Genomic DNA, 21,413 nt, shown 5'->3' with positions numbered 1-21,413 from the left:
ACATCTTTGCCAAAAATAGCCGATCTACAAGCCCACAACGAGGCGTTGTGAGCTTGTAGATCTGCTATTTTTGGCTAAAGTTCTCCTCAGAAAAGGGATGCTAGGGTTCAAGTGGTTATGGTAAAAAGAAAAATCCTATCACATAAAGATTTAGCGGACCCCCTGTAGTAATTCTGAGGACCCCCTGTTGAAGACCCCTGCTGTAAACTGAAAAAAAAGAACTTTTTTTTTCTTTTTTTCAAAAGGGCACTTCTGGTCAAGAGGGCAAAGGGCAGGTGGTCTAGCACCACCCAGAGTCTATCTGTGCACGTCCCTGAATAACATATGCGAGGAGAGACAATGGGCCCCTGGGGAGTGGGGACAGACAAGATTTTTTAAAAGTGTGCAGCAATTGAACCAGTTTTACACATTTTTATGTTCTAGAAGTCATATTTCATAAAACACCAACACATATTAAGCAGACAAACATTTTATTCAACTAAACTAATCTTCTAATACCTAAAATATATTCTCACCAAAGTACACATACTTTTGTACTGCTCATTGATGTTACGTTATAAGTCATATGCTCTCCTTAAATATAATATAAGACATTTACACAGCTTGTGTGTATTTTGTGAGTAACCTTTTTCGTTCAGTTCCCTTTCGAAATGATCTGTTGCAGCATAAGTATCGGTCACACAGACCACAGGTTAAGGTTGTAACCCTAACCATATACAGTACAGTGTGTGTGTGTGTGTGTGTGTGTGTGTGTGCGTGCGCGTGCGTGGGAGTATGTCATATAATATCATTTATATATTTAATTTAAAATTCATAAGAGGTTGAAAGTTTAACCACTTTCAAACTGGCATCCCTATTTTAAGCATGTCAATATTTTTTATAAAATTTGCAAAACATTTAAAGAAATATCGAAAACAGCTGATCTACAAGCTCACAACACATTGCATCGCGCCGAGTTGTGAGCTTGCAGATCGGCTATTTTCACTATTTCTTTTAAAAACAATTTTGGGGGGCTCACCCAGAGGCTATGGCTATTTGGGGGCCCTTGGCATGGCAATGTTTGGGAGCCCCTGTTATAGACTCATTCATGTCCTTGTTGTTATAGAGCCGACAACACCAGAACGTTTCCCTAACCGTCGTCATGTTCCTGTGATGATGTGTGTGACTCCAGCTTGTTCTGAGGGGACGGGCTGTCTTGATTGGCTCTCATCTTGAACTTGGTGATGAACTCATTACTAGCCAACGCCCCTTCCTTCTTGGGGCATGTGTGTTTTATCATCATTTGGTGTTCTGGACGGTCTACAAAAAAAAATTACAAAATAAAATAAACAATATGAGATAAATTATTCTTAACAACTTTTGTCCTGGCGACCCTATTTGGGCATGTCATTGTAGGCGATTTAAAAAAAAACAATTACGGTACATTTTTGTCCAATATTTAGATAAACAGTGAAAATAGTGCATCTACAAACAGGTTGCATTGTAAGCTTGTAGATCTGCTATTTTCGCTATTTGTTGTACAGCAAAGTATAAAGGGCTTCAGTGGTTATGCCCTGACACCGAGCAGAGCAGCAACAGTAATAATTAAAGGTACAGCCTGTAGACTCTGCCTGACATCTGAATTCTGATCCGCCAGAAGCAGGATCAGAAATCACAAATGCACAAGAATTTGATTTGGTGACGCAGAATAGCTGTGGGAACTTGTAATATTTTGTGAACTCCTACATTATATTCTATTTATTTATTTGTATTAATTGTGTGTGAGGCTCGCTCTGTAGGAGACGAGCCATCTAGAAATGGGTCTGTGTTGTGTCTGCCTGTCTGTGTGATCGGCACTAATCTTGCAAACCGCTGGACCAGTCAGCGCATTTGCAAAATGTAACTTTCATTCTATAACAGAAGTCATGGTGACCCTGTGTTGTTAAGTTATATATTCATCAAATCAAATCAAGTTATTCATCAAATCAATGACTCGACCAACCTCCAGGTTCTATGGGCTTCATCAGGCGGTTGAGCTGGACGTTCCAGTGCCGGACATGTTGACTGGCGTACCTCAACTTCTCCTGGATCTCCTGCAGACACACCAGTCAAGAAAGTGGTGATATTAACCCATTAAGACCTGAGGCAGATTCTAAAAATGTCTTTTAAATCCTAACATTGGCCGTCGACCCCCATCTAAAAATATTTTGTTCCAGGGCCCCCAGAAGCAAAGGTTTGACTTATTTGGCTTATCCTACTATCCTACTATAATTCTAGTAATTCTAGTAACCTCTGTGCGTGCGTTTGTAGTGGTGGTGGTGGTGAAGCTACCCGGTTCTCCTCACTGGCTGGACCAATTGCTCTGATTTTGCACACAGCCATTGACCATTACCATCTGAACACAACTGTGAAGCCCGTTTTTCAATTTCATCAAATCTCAGCTTCTTATTAGCGTTTTTGTGTCAAAGAATGTCGTCCCATAGCTGCGGCTGCCCAGCTATGGGACGAACTGCCTCCCGGGTTGCCAGATCATGTGCGCATATCCCCCCACGGCTGCGCTGCGCCGACCGGGTATGGTCTAGTATATATAATTTATATATTCAAAGATTTTAAAAAATCTTCAAGATTTTTCAAACATAGCAGATCTACAAGCTCGCAGTGCGGCACAAAGTGACGCACAGTGAGCTTATATATTTGGGGGGGGGGGGGGGGGGTAGACTTGTGAATGACATTTATAATTTTAAACATGATATAATATGTACGGTATATATTTTTTATTTAAAGTAATAGACAAACAGAAGGCAAACAATACATCTAAAAACCTTGCTCACATAGAAACGTGAGTAAATGTAAAACATGATCTCTCATTTTCTCCTCCTCTCATCTCACCTCCAGCCTCTGGTGGCTCCTCTGACGGGAGGCCTGCAGGTCCTGCAGCTCCTGGGAGGCGGAGTGGAGGGCCGATGAGGGGGCGTCTCGCTCCTCTGCACCTGCCTCCTCCGGTGCCTCTTCTCTGGGCCTGATGATGCTCTGCCGCTCCTGCAGGAGCTGGAACTGCAGCTTCTTCTCCTCCTCAGCCTGCAACAACCTGGAGGGTGAGAGAGAGAGAGAGAGAGAGAGAGACATGTTTCACTGTATTAAAATCAGTTAACCACTTTCAACCATGGCATCCCTATTTTGGGAATGTCATACAGTAGGTGAAATAATAGCAAAAATAGCAGATCGACAAGCTCATAACGTGATGCATCGCTTGATCAGCTATTTTTGCAGCATGACACCACTGTAAGATAGTATTTAATAGGGCTTAAGTGTTAAAGGTCTGCAGGCCCCTAAGTGAGGTGATACACCATGGGTGTGATGAATAAACAAAAAAGGTAAAGGCAGGTGATTATTTAGCCTCAAATCATCATCAATCAATTCATGCAGTTCATGCCTTGATTTGTGCTGAAAAATCTACCTCGTTCCGAGTACAATTGCAGCACTTTATCGCCGTGTAATATTCACGTTCTCAGTGGATGTACACAATGTATACATTTTGGGGTGAATTACGCACGCACGCACGCACGCACGCACGCACGCACGCACGCACGCACATAACCAATCTCCAACATTCCTTTCGTCAGCAAAATACTTAAAAAGGTTTTCTACAAACAAGTGCATACAGTAGCAATCTGTAGTATGTACCAATCTGGTTTTAGAGCTAATGTCAAAGCCCTCATAATGTTGTAACCCTAACTGAAAGCACTTAAGAACCTTACATTGATGCAAACAGACTCTCCGATTATTTGAATTACAAGTGACTTTGTAGACGTACATTGTTACAAAACTTACCATCAACCAATTAAGCCCTATTTAAAGTTTGTCTATGCAAAAATAGCCAATCTACAAGCTCACAACGTGCCTGCCGCATTGCAAGGTGTTGTGAGCTTGTAGATAAGCTATTTTGGGGGGAAAAAGTTGGATTTTTTAATACAAGTTAGTAGGCTACTTTTATGTTTGTACTGTAAGTATATTCTGATGCCAATACTTTTGTACAGAACTTTTACTTGTAACAGTGTATTTATACATTGAGTTATTTCTACTTTTACTGAAGTAAAACATCAGAGTACTTTTTCCACCACTGGGCAAAGGCAGAAAATCTTCATTGCTCTATGAAACCCAGTGAGTAGGTCAGAAACCAGACTTAAATCATAAAAAGACCACATCTCCAACAAATCAATAGTTAGCTTCTTGTCCCTCTGAAAAAGTGGTCCATGCGTTCATTTGGTTAGATTATGTGGAAGGAAAAAACCTTGATATTAAATGTGTTCGAATTGTAGAATTTGAGGAATAAATGAAAAGACGAATGATGTCTCTGTGGTGTATTTCAAGGCTCAGGACTACAAGTAGTTATTAAATATGAGAATATTACTACCAGGTTATTTTTGCTATGACACATTAGTGTAATAGTAAGGAACTAGATTAAATAAATTGATGACTCACTTAAAATCTACTGTGCCAGCAAAGAGGACAGAGGTTGCCTAACAAAGGCCTAATCAGTCCTCACATTTACATAGAGATGTGTGATGAGTACATCACCTGATGAGGCTTCAAAGGCTGACTGAAACACTTTGATAAAGAACAAAGGGTGGTCATTAATGTAAATAGTAGTGATGAGCGGGTCGACCCGTAACCCGCGGGTCAACCCGCGGCGCGGGTGGGTCGAGTCAGAATTAGGCAATTATGCGGGCTGTGGGTGAGCGGGTCAGCCGCTCTCACACGCAAAAAAATTTAAAATAATCACATGCTCTTGTTTTGTCTGTATTCCTAATAAGAATAAGAATAATAACAATAAAACAGTTTGAATATACTTGGGGATTATTTTCTAACCATGATTTTACAGAATAAAAAAAAAATCGCGGGTCGCGGGGCGGGTTGAGCCATAGATTTATATATGGGTTCGCGGGGCGGGTTGAGGCGGGTTGGGTTCCGTCGCGGGGCGGGGCGGGGCGGGTCATGAAAAAACCCGACCCGCTCATCACTAGTAAATAGCATTAATCATGTGTTCCTCTGTTTTACTGATTCTCCAAGACAGGTCAAACAGTGGCTGGAAGCCAAAAAGCAAGCTTGTAAGAAACATAGATAAGATAATATAAGATAATATTGACTTGCAGTATTTTTCCCTGACTATGAAAAGCCAAAGGTCACCAGACTTAAGCAATGGCTAATGTAAATGTAACTTTTCCTAAGTAGACTCAGGATGAGAAATAGTATGATATTCTAAATATAAAACTTAAAACCTGTTGAATATACATAAGATACATTGTATCAAGGATTTCTACTTTTACTGCTTTAATAAAAACTAGACTAAAAGGTTTACAGATCAAAGATCAATTCTAGGTATTAAAATAGTAGACAATAGTCTTTCTTTAAATGTTTCTTTTCATATAACTATATTTTAGTACAGATAAGTCACAGTGGACAATTGTTTATTTACACTAAAAGCTCCAAACATGAAACTGTATTTTAAATTAGGACTGTACGAGTGGAACTTTTGTTTGCAATGATTTAATGAAATACTTTTTGGTCTTAGGAGGACAAGGAGTTGTCTAACTAATGAAATTAAGTATCAAATGTATTAGTTATGATATATGCTTAAAAACTGAATACTGCTGTGACCGCATACTAATTTGTTACACTCCTCCCGGCAGCGGCTGCTGCAGGGAGGTAGAGTTTCTGCGATTGGATGATCGATCTGTCAATGAGAGGCGGGTGTTAAGACCCCGCCCCGGAGGCGGTAATGTGTATAGTATATAGGCACTTACATTAGACAGAAACAGTGCGCGATACAACATTGACCCTTGTATTTGTTCGCCATTTGACAATAAACGCAATTGTTGAAACGATTCCTCCGGACTCCTCGAAACTCATTATTGCTTCCACCGGGAGACATCTCCTTTTCCGTCTTCCAAACGGGCTTAGACACCACATCTCCTTAATCAAAAGTTTACTAACGTCTCTCAGAATTATCCATGGCACACAAAGATAGAGACAGCCTTTTGTGGCGCAGGAGAAGTTCCCAGTGCTTTGACTGCTTCCTGTTTATATACTGTAGTGTTGTGACAATTGCACAGGTTGTCAAAGTGGGAGCCACCAGGGGGCCAATTGGTGTGTGTGTGTGTGTGTGTGTGTGTGTGTGTGTGTGTGTGTGTGTGTGTGTGTGTGTGTGTGAGAGAGAGAGAGAGAGTGAATGTCACGAGTGTATATGTACAGGCATGTATATCATAGAAGACTTAAATGAAACCTCTTAATCCTCTTCAAATACTGTAATATCCTCTTCACTGGACTTCCCATTAAAGACTCCAGAAACACTCAAAATACTGCAGCCAGAATTCTGCTGTCCTAAAAGGCTGTCCTAATAATATTAGTGATATGATTTTGAAAACCAGAATCGGCATCCACAATAATACCGTAATAATGGTTCTCAAACATTTTCATGTCAAGGACCACCAAATTGATATATTTGTGCCAGGGACCCTCCATAAGAGAATGTTTGTGTTTTTTATTTTTATGATTCAACAGCTCACAACGTGTTGTGTGCATGCATGACTGCGCATGTGTGTGTGTGTGTGTGTGTGTGTGTGTGTGTGTGTGTGTGTGTGTGTGTGTGTGTGTGTGTGTGTGTGTGTTACCTCTCCAGGTCCAGTCTTGCTCTCTCCTCCTCCAAGCGGGCCTGCACCTCCACGCTGAGAGCGGCCTCCAGCTCCTTCTGGGTGCTCTCCAACTCCTGGATCCTCCTCTTCTGCTGCACCGCCTCCTTATCCTTCTCCTGCATCTCCGCGTGCATGCTGTCCCTCAGCTGGGAGAACACACACACACACACACACACACACACACACACACACACACACACACACACACACACACACACACACACACACACACACACACACACACACACACACACATATTACTATACAGTACGTGTGAGAACATCAACACTTTAGGAGGGCGATTTTCTGAATGCCAAGTTTGGGGAATTTTTAACCCTGAAGCCAAAAATAGAGGATCTACAACTTGTAGATCCTCTATTTTCTGTGAATGACACTGGCACACAACTAAGTATGAATCAGTCATAACTTTAACCCCAAGCCCTAAAGACAAGTAAGACGCGCGAACGCGGGAAGCGAACGCTTTCATCTTGGCATCCGGCCTGAAATATGCACAAATGAAATGGAATTCTTAGAGATCCCAATAGCTGAACTCGTGTAGATGCTTTTAGATGTGTTATCTTTTACTGTAGCTGCTATATTTCTCTCAGAGGAGTGTAGTGTGTGTGTGTGTGTGTGTGTGTGTGTGTGTGTGTGTGTGTGTGTAGCTGCTATATTTCTCTCAGAGAAGTGTAGTGTGTGTGTGTGTGTGTGGGATTTCAGCCACACTGTAGTGCACTCTGGCGGCTGCACACAGGCAGTGCGGGCAGTGCACACAATACTGCACACAGAGACACACACAGCGACACACACAAGCCGAGCACGGTTTCATAGTAAGCTCCACTTCCCTGCACTCGCAATAACCTCTAAATGTCTAATCCTGATCCTAACCCCAACCTGAATCTTTTCCTGATTGTAAGCCTAACTCCCCAAACACTTTTTATACAATCATTTCTCTTGTGAGGACCACAACTCTATGGTCTTCAGCCCCAGTTTTATTAAATTGTGAATATTGTTAATATTCCCCCACAGCCCCTCAGGGTCAGCTCTGTAGAGCAACAGTCAAATCAGGACAGTGGGTTATACCCACAGAACCCCATTTATAAGCACCTTTCAGGGTACCCAGGACACTGCACAAGATGATCAATTAATAAACAAATAATAATAGACATAAAACATTAACCACATGAACCCCAGCGTCCCCATTCTGGGGTGTAAATTTGCAAAAATAGCTGATTAGAGAGTAGACTGTCTATTTTCATCTGAAATTGTTTGGTCTTAAGGTCATTACACACTGGCGATTATGCGAATATACGCAAAATTCGGACTCGGTCCGAATAAATAAAAGACGCTTTAAATCAACACTGCATAGTACCCAAATACCAGTGTTAATTTTGACAGCAAATTCAGATTTAGTCTCAGTCTTAGTCTTTTGAATAACACACCATTTAGTTGTAGTCCTATTTTAGTCATTTGAAATGGTTTAGTCTTAATCTAGTCTTAGTTGACTAAATATCAAAATATCTTTAGTTTAGTTTTTAACACTGGAGGTAAAGACTTCCAGAGGTTGCTGTACTAACTACTGTTTACTTACTACCTGTTATTAGGATTGTTGTGAACGTGGAGATTTCATCTCACCATCTCTGCCTCCTTCAGCTGTCTCTCCAGTTCCAGCTGCACCTCCTTCTGTTGTCTTCTGTCTCTCTCCTCTGCCTCCCTTCGACGACCCTCCAGTTCTCTTGCATGCTTCATAAAAAGACACATGTTCATCTCTTCACTTAAATCAGTAATTCTCAACTTTTTAATTTCAACGACCCAAACGAGTATTTAGTTTCATGGTCATTTTGGGAATAACGTAATACATTTCCACAAAACAAGTTTTTTTTTTTTACGGTGTGGCTCTGCAGGAGTAAATACATCCTCCTGCTCTCTCACCTGGATGATGCTCTCTATCTCCTTGTCCTGTCGTTCTTTCTCTCTCTCCGTCTCTTGGATATTTAAGTCGTCTGATTGGCTGCTTCCACTGCTCCGGGCGCTCAGGCTGCGCTCCCGTTGGTTGTGGTGCTCCCGCCTCTTCAGTTTCAGTTCCTGATGCACAGAGGACTTGCCCTCACTTTGGAGGCGGAGAGCTGTCTGAATGGCTGTACGCAAGGACACACACACACACACACACACACACACACACACACACACACACACACACACACACACACACACACACACACACACACACACACACACACACACACACACACACACACACACACACACACACACACACACACACGTTTGTATTACTATTGTTATTTAGTATTTTATGAATTGCAGTTTTACCCTATATAGTATAACCCTAACGACGAAAATAGCTTGTGAGTCGGGTGTTCTCTCTCTCCTTTCCAAGTTTGATAAATAAACCGTAACGTTACGCAGATGCACAACTCTCTCTAGTAGTCTGTCTGTGTTGTTAACCGAACTGGGCAGTGCGTATCTGTCTGTGTTCTGTGACTTTGTGCCTGATAAAAGTGAGTGAATAGTATTTAATATGATCGATACACCGCGTTGCTCGTGTACATGCCATGTTTTCATATGCGTGTCGCATGTCTGTCTGTCTGTGACTGTGTCACTGTCTGCGAAAGTGAAGGCACGCACAATTGACGAGAGAGGGAGAGGGAGGGAGAGAGATAGATAGATAGAGTAAGCTGTTTTTACGCACCCTTACCCTCCTGTTTTTGTCAGAATCGTTCATAAATAATACTAGCGATCTTCTATCGCTACATTCTTGATTATTAAATGCATTATTAAATGCAGAAACAGTAGCCCTTATGCTGTTATTTGGCCTAACTTTCTGGGGCAATTATATGGTTAAATCAATTCATTTTACTTCATGAAAAATATATAAAAAGTTGTGCACACCCCGGGGTCGGGCATGACTTTTAGTCTCGGGCACCAAATACTTTACAAATTAAGCGCTGCTTCTGTGTACCCCTAGGGGTATACGGACACCCATTTGTGAACCACTGGTCTAGGACTCTCCAAAATCGGGATCGGACCAAAAACTCGGGCATGGGTCGGTGTGTTGTTTCCCATACTGTACATCCAACATACCTTGTGTCCACTCCACTTTCTGTTTCTGGTCAGAGGCGCTCATCTCGTATGTTTTATTATGGGTTTTCACACAGAGTAGACAGCGCTTCCCCTCCCTGTCTGGGACAGGCTGAGAGAAACACAAGAGAAAGTCACATTTATCACCGCATGTCAGATAGAACAAGACTAAGAAATAACAATAATTAAGAGCCTGACGTGCCTATTTTTGGCATGTCATTACTGTCAAACTTTTCAGAAATAGCTCAAACATAGCAAGCTTGTAGATCGACAATTTCTTTCCATTTTACATGTCGTTGCTGTCGGGCACAATAACCTTGTGTGTCCGAAACTTACTTTTCAGGAAATGTAAAAAAAAAAAAGAACATGCATTCCAATGGATCCAATGTAGTTATTACTGTATTTAGTCATAAGCTTAATACTTTTCATTGGGGAAATATTTATAAAAAAAATAAAAAGAAGTCTGCACAGGCAGCTGCTGCTCCTGTGTGGACTTCTTTTATTCTTCTATGTTATTTTTTTTGTTCTGCACCAGTATATAACACTATATACTATGCTCTGAGACAAGCTATGAAAGGAAGGGAGCATGAGCTCGGCTTCACTATCACGCCCAGAAGGTCAACGAGACCTGACAGACCTGGACTACGCTGACGACATCTGCCTGCTATCTGACCACGTAAAGCAGGCACAGGAGCTCTTGTCCAGAGTGGAGTTGGAGTGTGCTAGGGTTGGCCTCATGCTAAATGCAAAGAAGACCGAAGTCATGACCTATAACATCCCCCAAGAACATCCGCCCCTAACAACAACAGAAGGCACTGTGCTAAAAGAGGTCAGTGACTTTAAATACCTGGGCGCATGGGTCGGCTCCACAGAAAAGGACCTTAAGGTGAGGAAAGCACTTGCCTGGAGAGCTCTTAATGGCATGACCAGTGTGTGGAAATCCAACCTCCCCCGACGCTTCAAGATCAGTTTCTTCTCTGCGACTGTGGAGTCCGTTTTCCTCTACGGCTGTGAATGTTGAACACTAAAGCAAGCCCTACAGAAGTCCCTGGACGGGTGCTACACCAGAATGTTACGTGTGGTTCTGAACATCAACCAGGACGAGCACATTACCAACAAGCGTCTGTACGGGGCACTACCAAGTGTATCAGAAAAGATAGCAGTCAGGAGGATGAGACTAGCTGGCCACTGCCACCGGCACAGAGAATTCCCGGTCAAAAAGCTTGTACTGTGGGAACCAACACACGGGCATCAATCAAGAGGACGTCTCACACCTACCTACGTAGATGTACTAAGGAAAGATGCTGGTGCAGAAAGCACAAAGGAGCTGGCCAGATGTATGGAGAACCGAGATGACTGGAGACTCCGATGGAGGGCTCGTCTGAGGACGACGTAGAGAGACCAGCAACCAACATCAACATGCATAACAATTCCTTTTGAATAAAAAAATATGACCCACATTTTTTTATAGGCAGAAATGCACAAACCTTTTTCAAAAATAGCAGCTCAAAAGCTACGCGATGCGTTTTCTGTTTGTAGATCTACTTATGACGAAGTATGAAATATGGCATTCATTTATGGAAAAACTAAAAGATGAAATATGGATACAAGGTTTCTGCCTGACCGCCTGGAAAACAGAGTGGACTGGGCCCATTTCTCCACTAACCTCAACGGCGCAGGTCTTATCCAGTTGTATCTCTCCCCTCTTGTCCTTGAGATCCTCTCCAACATAGTAAGCTATGGAGGAAGGCTTCAGGACAAACCATCGCTCTGTCCAGTTCCTACGCATGTGGCCTTTTTTCCACATGTAACCCTGAGACATAGAAGCAGGCATATCAATAACAATGAAGACCAGCACAGTTTTGCGGACCTTGTCACGCTAGCATTTCACTGCTTGTACCTGTACAACAAATACTTTCTTATTATATAAAGTCATACTGGGTAACATTAATTTTCACGTGTCTTTTTCGTGATACCTCTCGTACAGTAGCTCTCATTAAATTAAGTTTGTCTATACAGAAGTACAGCATAAAAAGGAATGCTGCAGGGTCCTAGCACCCATGGAAATTTTGTATTTACTAATGTCACAATTCATAAATAAATGATAAATAAGTTTCTGGTACTGTATATGTCCAGTGTCTCCATCATTTTGGTGTTTATTTGTGAGTGTCAGGGGAAGACACTCACAAATAAAAATTGTGTTTAATAATTTTTAGTTTTTTATAGAAATATTATAGATAATATTTCTATAAAAAACTAAAAACATATTTTTCATGTTTAATTGAAAAAGTTACAAAATATAACTTTAACTGAAATTAAAATTAAAACTAACTGAAACTGTATTGTGTGTTTACAGAACTAAATCATAGAGAAAATGTCCTTTATTTATGTCTTTGTCACTTTATTTCATACATAAGCCTAGTATTGTAAAATCTATCTTCTGATTAAAGGTACAGTAGGGTAAGTGATATTTTTGGGTTAAAACAAAAAGTATTTTGTTAAAAGGTTAAAGCACTATATTCTGATAGTAATCATTGCTATAGAGTGTTTGTTCAGTAACAGTAGTCTCCCCGTCTCTCCAGCTCTTTAATAAACAGAAAATACATTTTCCGGTAGGTGTCAAAATCTCAGCCAATCAGGAGAAAGTACCAATTTTTAAGCTTCATTTTTTATAGTGTTCCAGTTCCAATTTTGTCTGCTCATTTCTAAAGGTCCTTACACACCGGGCGACACCGGCGAAAATAGCGAATATACGCAAAATTCGGACTCGTTCCGAATAATTAAAAGACGCTTTTTCGCTTCGCTTTTTCGCTCCATGTACGGAGCCATTGACTTTATAAGGTTTTTAAAAAAAACGCATTATTCGCACGAAAAAATCGCCCCGGTGTGTAACAACCTTTAGTGTCATCACTTCCAATTTCACTTGTTTAATCTATATCCTGATTGAGTTCTCTATCCTGATTGGATAAAATTGGAAATGAAACTGAAACTAAAACGAAAATGCATTTTCTGTTTTATAAAGAGCTGGAGAGACAAGGAGACTCCTTTTACTGAACAAACACTCTATAGCAATGAGTACTATCAGAATATAGAGTTATTTAACATTTATTTTAACCAAAGAAAATCACTTACCCTACCTTTAATTATATTTGCAAGTTTTAACTGTGAATGTAATATTTTTTAATGATGTGATTTTTTTTATTACTTTTGTTATATTACATAATTAAAAAACATAATTCCCTCCTCTCCTTTTCGAAATCCCCGTGGCATGCCGTAGCGGATCGCACTTTGAAAACCTGTGGTGTAAGCTACACTACAAGTAGTAGAGGGACACAAACACACATAGTGGCTCACCCTCTTGAGGACACTGTGATACATCTCCAGAAAGACCTCGTCCAAGGCCAGACTGAACGCCTCGGCGCTCGTCACCCTCAGTATCCGCCCAGCGCCCATGTGCTCCAGGAAGGCCCAAACAGACATTCCCTCCTCACCGACCGATGCATCCTGGGATAGCAGGTCGTCAAAGGGCTTCCCGTCCCACTCCGTGTTCATCGCTGAGGAGATTTTCTTGAGAAGGTATTCCACCTACCGTAACAAAATCCCCAAATTATGATAATATGAACTGTTGTTAAAGGTGGTGAAAGTGATATTTTTGAGTAAAAACTAAAGTTAAAGCTCTAGTTTCTATTCATGGCTATATAGAGTGTTTGTTCAGTAATAGGGGTCTCCCTGTCTCTCCAGCTCTTTAGTAAACAGGGAATACATTTTCAGGTGGGACACCAATTTTATCCAAATAGGAGAGAGTACCCATTTATCAGCTTAAGTTTTGAAGGTGTTGGAGAAAGGGCCATGGGATCAATACAATTAGTAGGGTTCATCCTCTGCAGAGCACAAAGTTACACATCAAATTCAATGATAATCCAGCCAGTACTTTTCAGGATAACTCGTGTGAACGGACGAATGGACAGCCTTGCCACTAGCGGGGCTAAAAATAAACCCAATCTCTGGGAAGCTGCTGCGCTGACCACATACATCAGGGGTAGATTGGTCTCAAGTGCAGGAAGGAAGTAGCTCATGATTCATTTCCTTACTTGCTCTTGCTTTTTTTCTGCTGTGAGAAATCTGAATGGATGTGACTCTTTCTCCCCAACCAGGATCAAAAGAAGTCACACACATCCAAAAGCCTTTTGAAGGCAGGTGCCTTTCCCAAAACGGGCAGAGATCAAAGGCAAACAAGGAGGACTGCACACTGTAGCTCCCTTTCAGTGACTTTTTATAAGGCGTCCAAAACAAGTGACGTTGTGAGCCACCGCTCTTCTTCAGACTCTTTCTCCCCAACCCCCATCCCCAGTTTTCGATTTGTAAAACAATTGTCTTAACTACTTAAGCCCTATATACTTCTATTTAGTTCTACAAATAGCTAAACCAGCCGAATTACAAGGTTATTAAAGTTTTGTTAAATTGTTAAATGTGTGGTTAACTTCCATATTTAATGAAATTGTTAAATTGTGATATTATCAAACATAACAGAGAGTCTACATTTCCCGAAAGGAAATGTGTGTATGGGATAAAACATATCCCCACCGGCCATTAGGGCCATATAAATGAAAGACCAGAGTGGGGATATCAAAAGGAGAATTATCGGTCCCCCCTAGCAAATCTAACCCTGCCCACCCCTTTGGTTTACCTCCTCTGGGATCATGACTAGGGGATAGCGGTCCTCAGACAGTAGGTTGAACAGACAGAAGAGTTTAAAGCAGTCTCTCTCTGAGGACAGTGCCCCCGCTGGACATTGTCCGCGGTAGTTCTTCTTCATAGTCATCATCCAGCACAGGTCATCAAACTTCTCCTTGTCAAACGTACCACCTTTGACCTGGACAGACAGCAACACAGGACTGCTTGTTATTAGGGTTGTCACGATCATGACATCTCACTTGACCATTAATTGTCATGCAAATAATTGCAATTAATGATTTGATTGTGTATTTGGCATTGGATATTGGAACATACAGTAAGACATGAGAGCGACAGACAGACAGACAGACAGACAGACAGACAGACAGACAGACAGACAGACAGACAGACAGACAACATTATGCACCAGCAAGAATTGTTGTAAAACAAAAACTTTTTTGTTAAAATGTTAAAAGAGTCCCTGGCTAATAAGCCTAATATGCCGTAATACATTATAATTGCCCTCTATAACTAAAAGTAAAAGATAAAAAGATGAACTATTTCTTTTATCATTAGTTCATCTTTTACTCAAGGGGGACAACGCCCGTCGCAATTAAGTTGATGATGTCATTTGTACATGTGTGGTCCAGCCCTAAGGAATGTTTTAATACATTTTTATCAGCACATGCATGCCATAAATTCCATAGGGCTATATTTTGAGAGTGTTTGTTCAATAACAAGGGTTTCTCTTGGTGTTCTTTTTTTGGGGGGGATATTTTTTTGGCTTTTCTGCCTTTATTGGATAGTACAGTGGAAGAGTGACAGGAAACATGGAGAGAGAGACAGGGAGTGACACGCAGCATACCTCATATAGGCATTAGAGCCTATATGAGGTATGCGCCTTAACCACTAGGCTATCGGCACCCAAATCTCTCCAACTCTTAAGTAAACAGAAGACACATTTTGAAGTCAGAATACCAATTTCATCCAATCGGGAGAGAGAACACATTTATCAGCTTCAATTTGATAGTGTATCAGTTCAAATTGTGTCTGTTAATTTTTTTCACTTCCAATTTGACTTGTTTATCCTGTATCCTGTGTGAGTTCTCTCCTGATTGAATGCAACTTTAAAGAAAAGAGGGTTCTGCTGTCCACATGACCCTTTGCATTGCGATTGAGGTCAGGACAGTTCCCATACCAGACAGTGATGCAGCTAGTCAGTGGTTCCCCTATAGAAGGCCTGTGGGACTTTGGAGCCCTTGCTGAGCTTCTTGTGGCTTTTTTCACCACCCGTTCAGAGTGTACATGTATCCCAGGTGAGTTTCTCTTTACCCAGACGATATGTAGTCCTCATATCATGATATCAATATAATATTGATATATTAGCCCAGCTGTAACCCAGGGGGTTCCTCCGGACCCCACTTAGAGAACTACTGAAGTATACCATGACTTGTAGTCAATGGGTTAACATGCCGGACTGGTCCTTTAACCTTTATTACCAAAGATTATTGTCTTGGCTCTTACTCAGCAACGCCCTGTGACATCACAATCACACACACATTCCTACCTGGAAGCAGACCGCAACGCCCACAAACCTCTGATACTGACCACTGAACAACTTTGCTGACATAGTACACACTAAAGCTCATTTTAAATTATTAAAAAGATTACGGTAGTCGGTAGAGTATGTTAATACAACATAACTAGCACATCTGCAGTGGTTGGAGGGCAGCCTAGGGCACCTAGCCACCTACTAGTAAAGACAAGTAAAGTAGTACCGCCTGAAATAAGCGCAGTATCTCCCCTGGCCTATAGCAGGGATTTCTTTGTCTTGGAAGAGCAGTAGTTTAGTCTATGGATTGCAGCTTTAACCCTAATAGGGTCCATTTAGCTACATTTATACACTCTCTGAGTTACAAGTGGATACATTAACACGGAGGAGCTGTGTAGTGTGTTGGCACATGGTCAGTGACTGTGGACAGGACGACAGTACCTTGTCGAGTATGTATTTGTTGAGGTAAGGCATGTAGCCGTGGTTCGACACGGGTCCGTCGTCGTCATCCTGGAAGTGCTCCTCCAACGCCACTGGGTCATGAGGGATGTTTAACACCGTGTAGAGGTTATGAGACAGCACCTTTTACAACCACATGCAAACACATGTGCAGATTAGATTTAGATATTTAGACAGATGCCAGGTTCATGGTTTACCTGGTATTCTCGACAGGCACTACACAGCTCTTTCTGCATTCTCTGCATGTATATGCGTTTATTTACCGTGCTTATTGTCGCTCTGGATAAGAGTGTCTGCTAAATACCTGAACTGTAAATTGAGACAGGACCTATTGCTGTCACATACACACACATGTACACGTTATGACTAGGAGACAGGACCTGTTACTGTCAGCCACATACAGTACTTCACATGAGGGATATTTAACATCATGTACAGGTTATGGGACAGGATCTGTCACTATCAGCCACATACAAACACATGAGGGATAGTAGCACTGTGTAGTGGTTATGCTATTCTTTCTATCGATTAGTCACCCCATGGAGAAATGAATTCATGGATATTTTTTTGTTTTTGTCGCATTCCTAAGCCAATAATTTGATGACCAGCGGCCCGGTAGGCAGCGGTTCCGGTAAGAGACACAAAGGAGACTGTCTCCTATACCGGAACCGCTGCCGGTCATCAAATTATTGGCTTAGGAATTCGACAAAAGGTGACTGATGGATATTTTTTATGGATTATTTATTAATGATTTTATTGTATAGGATATACAGCATATATATATATTTTATTGTTATTGTGTTTAACAGTCATGTACATACATAAAAGGCCACCACCATTTGCCACACACAAAAGCCCAGTGTGTCCATGAACTTTACTGCAGTCAGTACACGATTGCCTGAGCATTCTGCTATGATTGCTTGAGTTGAAATACTGTCTGGCCATGGACCTGGTTTTAACTAACATCATGAGAACTGTATTGTTGTGGATTCCGGAAAACCTGCTATCTACGATTGAAAGACCTTTGCCGGGAACCATAGGGGATGGTTTTGAAGACATCCAGACGAAGGTCACCCCCCTGGCTCCTTGATAACAATTCAACTCCCCCTTGGTTCAGACTCTAAAACAAACCACTTTATATCATGCTTTTTGTGCTATCGAAGCCAGAAGAGACTCTTTATTACAGACTACGGTCGCTTTCGATCTAATTGTTTGTACCGCCTCATATCTCTTCCATATTTTGTGCAAAGTTAATTGTAATATAATAACCTATTATAACCAGTCATGTTGTGTCTTCTTTTTACACATACCTTTTTATAACACTCTCTTTTTAATTATATTTTGCCACGGTTCTGGTTCCGATCGATAGGTTGGTTAATTATTGCATTATTGCATATGATTTCCTAATCTACCAGTGACTAATCGATAGAAAAAGAGTAATTTTGGGGGTGAACTATCCCTTTAACCTCAGTCATATAAGAACCGCTGGGGGTGAGTGGTCCGCGGAAAAAATGGGGGAGAGTGTGTTTTGGGGGAGAGGGTTCCGGTTACCGCCACGGTCACATACAAACACAAACACAGGGAAGACATGCAGTTACAGCAGCACTGCACAGACTGTAGGTCGCAACCCAAACTTGGCTAGTCTCACGTAGCCAGACAATTAGAGGTCTCCGTCTACTGATAAGTCTAGGGAAATCTATAGTCAATTTATGGGCTAGAACAGTGGCAAGAACGGCCTCTAACAAACCTACGCCCACAGCTTTGAAAACCAAACCCATCCCAATATGAAGGATCGCCCTAAGGTCTTTGCATTGATTCTGCTGTTTTTCGAATTGTTTCCACCCAGTTTTAGCCCCTACATTGAATTTAGATGTCACCAGATGTATTGGTAGGTGGAGATCTCTGATCATCTGGCTACGTGAGACTGAAACCTGGGTCACAGGAGATATCTATCAGGTCATGGAATCATGTATACATCATTAGAATGTCAAATGCAATTACATAATACATTTTTTTTGTGTTAATTGTTCACATGTAGTATGTACTCATACAGCAGTGGTAACCGGAACGCGCGGCCCAAAGCACACTCGCCCCCATTTCTTTCTCTCTCGCCGCCAACGATGGATCACTCACCCCGCTTGTTGTGGAACGCTCGCCCCCCAGCGGGGGACCACTTTGGCAGCTAGAAATATGTGGGTCTGATCGTTCCGAGGTCGCCGGATCTGACCCGGGGCGAGTGTGTTTTGGGGCGAGGGTTCTTGTATTCACTGACTGCAGTGAGTAATTACTGTCTTTCTACAGGCTTTGGTATGCCTTGAAAAACTTTACAACATCAGTTAGCTTCAGCTTTGCTGAATAAAACCTGTGTTGTGGTCAAAACATGTTGCTTGTTTGTCCTGAATGCATTGCTGTTGAGTCAACAAATGCTGAAGCCTTTTGCTAATAAAAATTCAGCTTTTTGTTGTTGTTGCTGTCCTCCTTTATTTAGCTTTTAATGGTTAAAACATGGCTCTTGTCAGCAGTCAAACAATTTTGAATTAATTAGGCTATCATTGCTATATGCTGTCGTTGGGTTGGGTCACGAGAAGCATGGACGGATAATTCTGAAAAGGTCTGTGCGCCCCTGGGTTAGAGTAGCCTACTACTATATACTCCCTTACATACCTGTCCTGTACGCGACACACACACGCACGCGCACACACACACACACACACACACACACACACACACACACACACACACACACACACACACACACACACACACACACACACACACACACACACACACACACACACACACACACACACACACACACAGCTGATGTTCAGCCTGTCTGGACAACAGTCTGCTATTTCCCTGGATTCTTCATGTCCCCAGGGAAACATGTCTGAACTGGCCAGCAAGCACCATGGCAGAGACAGAAATGTGACAGATAAACAGATTTAGGTGGGTGGTACTACTGGGTACAGTAGCAAATAAATGAATAAATAAATAAACATCTCTTTTCAGCTTGGTGACAGGTGTCAGCAAGTGATATGACAGCAAGGGAGGCAGAATTGTGGACTTTGAACATGTACAACAACTCAAATATGAGTAGGAGCTCTGCTTGCATAACGAGTTGAAATGGGAGCATAGGCTACTCCCATTTAAACTTAGTGTATTGTGTTTTCTTTCAGAATTTCTTTTCAAAATTCTGCTCATCTTTACGGTAATAGTTCTAACACTAGGCATAGCCTATAGCTACAAATGTGGACAAGTTTTCTATTCAGTAGTGGTGGAAAGTAACTAGTACATTTACTCAAGTACTGTACTTAAGTAAAATTCGGAGGTATTTTTGTACTTTACCGGAGTATTTCCAATTTTCACTACTTTTACTTCTACTCCACTACATCTCAGAGGCATATATTGTACTTTTACTCCACCACAATAATTTGAAAACTTTAATTAGTTACTTTGTAGATTTTGATCATTATTACAAAGCATACATTAACCCCTTCAGGCTGCAGTCTTCAGCCCTATGTACATTTCGGCTATTTGAAAATAGCTAGATAGAAAAATTGTAGATCAGCTATTTTCAAAAGATTTTAAATCATTTTATACATTTGAAATTTTTTGAAATGGGACATTCTGCATAATGAGTACTTTTACTTTTGGTACTTTTAAGTACATTGTGATGCCAATACTTTTGTACTTTTACTCAAGTAGGCTACATTTTTAATTCCTGACTTTTACTTGTAATAGAGTATTTCTACATTGCAGTTATTTAGTAAAACATTTAAGTACAGATTGATAAGACTGATAAATTACAGCCTATATCACTATTTAGACGGGAGTGTTCACTCACCATTTAACATAATAGTCGCAATACCACGGTGTCACTTGCCGAAAAATAACTGATCCCCAAGCTCACAAGGCGTCGCCTGCGATGGAGTTTACATTAAGAAACTTAACCATTTCATACTTCGTCGTAAGACGGTGTCGCATGGCGCAATCACGCTATATATTCTTTATTTTAATCAGTAAAATGATCGTCTAAGAAGTTGTGAGAAGAAGTTGTGATTTGGATTTCGGACCTTACCTTTAGCTGTGATTTGGACACCTTTCCGCACTTCTCCACATCCAGCGACGTGAAGGCATACCATATGGACTTGAGGAGTTCAGATCTGAGCTCCATTCTGGAGACAAAAAGATCTATTTGTTGTGTTTGTTAATATTATGACATTTGAGGGCAGTTTGACTCAAGCGCACCAGATCCTCATCATCATGGCTGTAGAAAACAAAGCCCAATGTAGTAGGACACAGAGGCGGAGTAGAAGCAGTGCATGTACTGTAGCCTGCAGTTACTGACAGAAACATCGAGCTGTCATGTGATTGTTGTGGTACAATTACAAAATGTATCATAATGGTAGCCATATAGTTGCTTCAGAGACCAAATTCTTTACACCCTTTATCACTTTCAACCTGGCGTCAGGTCAGTATGCTATAAAGGCATGGGTTTCCGAGGCTAGTATGCTATAAACACAATCACTCTGCCCTAAATCATGGTTTAAGTCAGGGGTCTTCAACAGGGGGTCCGGGACCACTAGGGGGTCCTCAGAGTTACTACAGGGGGTCTGCGATATCTTTGTGTGATAAGATTTTTTTAATTTTTTTTACATTAACCATTTGAACCCTAGAATCCCTTTTTTGAGGAGAACTATAGACAAAAATAGCAGATCTACAAGCTCACAACGCCTCACAGCGCGATGCGTTGTGAGATTATTTTTTGGCAAAGAGTTATAGGTGTAGAGGGAAAAAAAGAGCAACATATGAAACATATTATAGGCCTACAATATAGAAGGGGTCCCTGCTTCATCTCTCTCTCAGCTAGGGGGTCCTTGGCCTGAAAACGTTGAAAACCCCTGGTTTAAGTGGTTCAAGTATAGGCCTATTTCACTAATTCAATGTACACATAT

General features: G+C 41.3%; 1 protein-coding gene across 1 annotated transcript; it reads right to left on the bottom strand.

Moving 5' to 3' along the window:
• Nucleotides 1-322: 322 nt before the first annotated feature.
• def6c (DEF6 guanine nucleotide exchange factor c) lies at nucleotides 323-20,781 on the bottom strand. Its single transcript, XM_084050541.1, has 12 exons — nucleotides 20,537-20,781; nucleotides 16,438-16,578; nucleotides 14,458-14,643; nucleotides 13,125-13,355; nucleotides 11,437-11,583; nucleotides 9,774-9,882; nucleotides 8,604-8,809; nucleotides 8,307-8,414; nucleotides 6,651-6,817; nucleotides 2,869-3,067; nucleotides 1,982-2,072; nucleotides 323-1,299 (listed from the first exon to the last, which is right to left on the bottom strand). The coding sequence occupies exons 1-12, from the start codon at nucleotides 20,630-20,632 to the stop codon at nucleotides 1,130-1,132; spliced, it is 1,851 nt and encodes a 616-aa protein (XP_083906667.1). The 5' UTR covers nucleotides 20,633-20,781; the 3' UTR covers nucleotides 323-1,129.
• Nucleotides 20,782-21,413: the final 632 nt, after the last annotated feature.

The sequence above is a fragment of the Gymnoscopelus microlampas genome (genome assembly GCF_963454915.1).
Source record: "Gymnoscopelus microlampas genome assembly, chromosome: 23".
NCBI lineage: Eukaryota > Metazoa > Chordata > Actinopteri > Myctophiformes > Myctophidae > Gymnoscopelus > Gymnoscopelus microlampas.
This window is presented reverse-complemented; position numbering and strand designations above follow the sequence as displayed.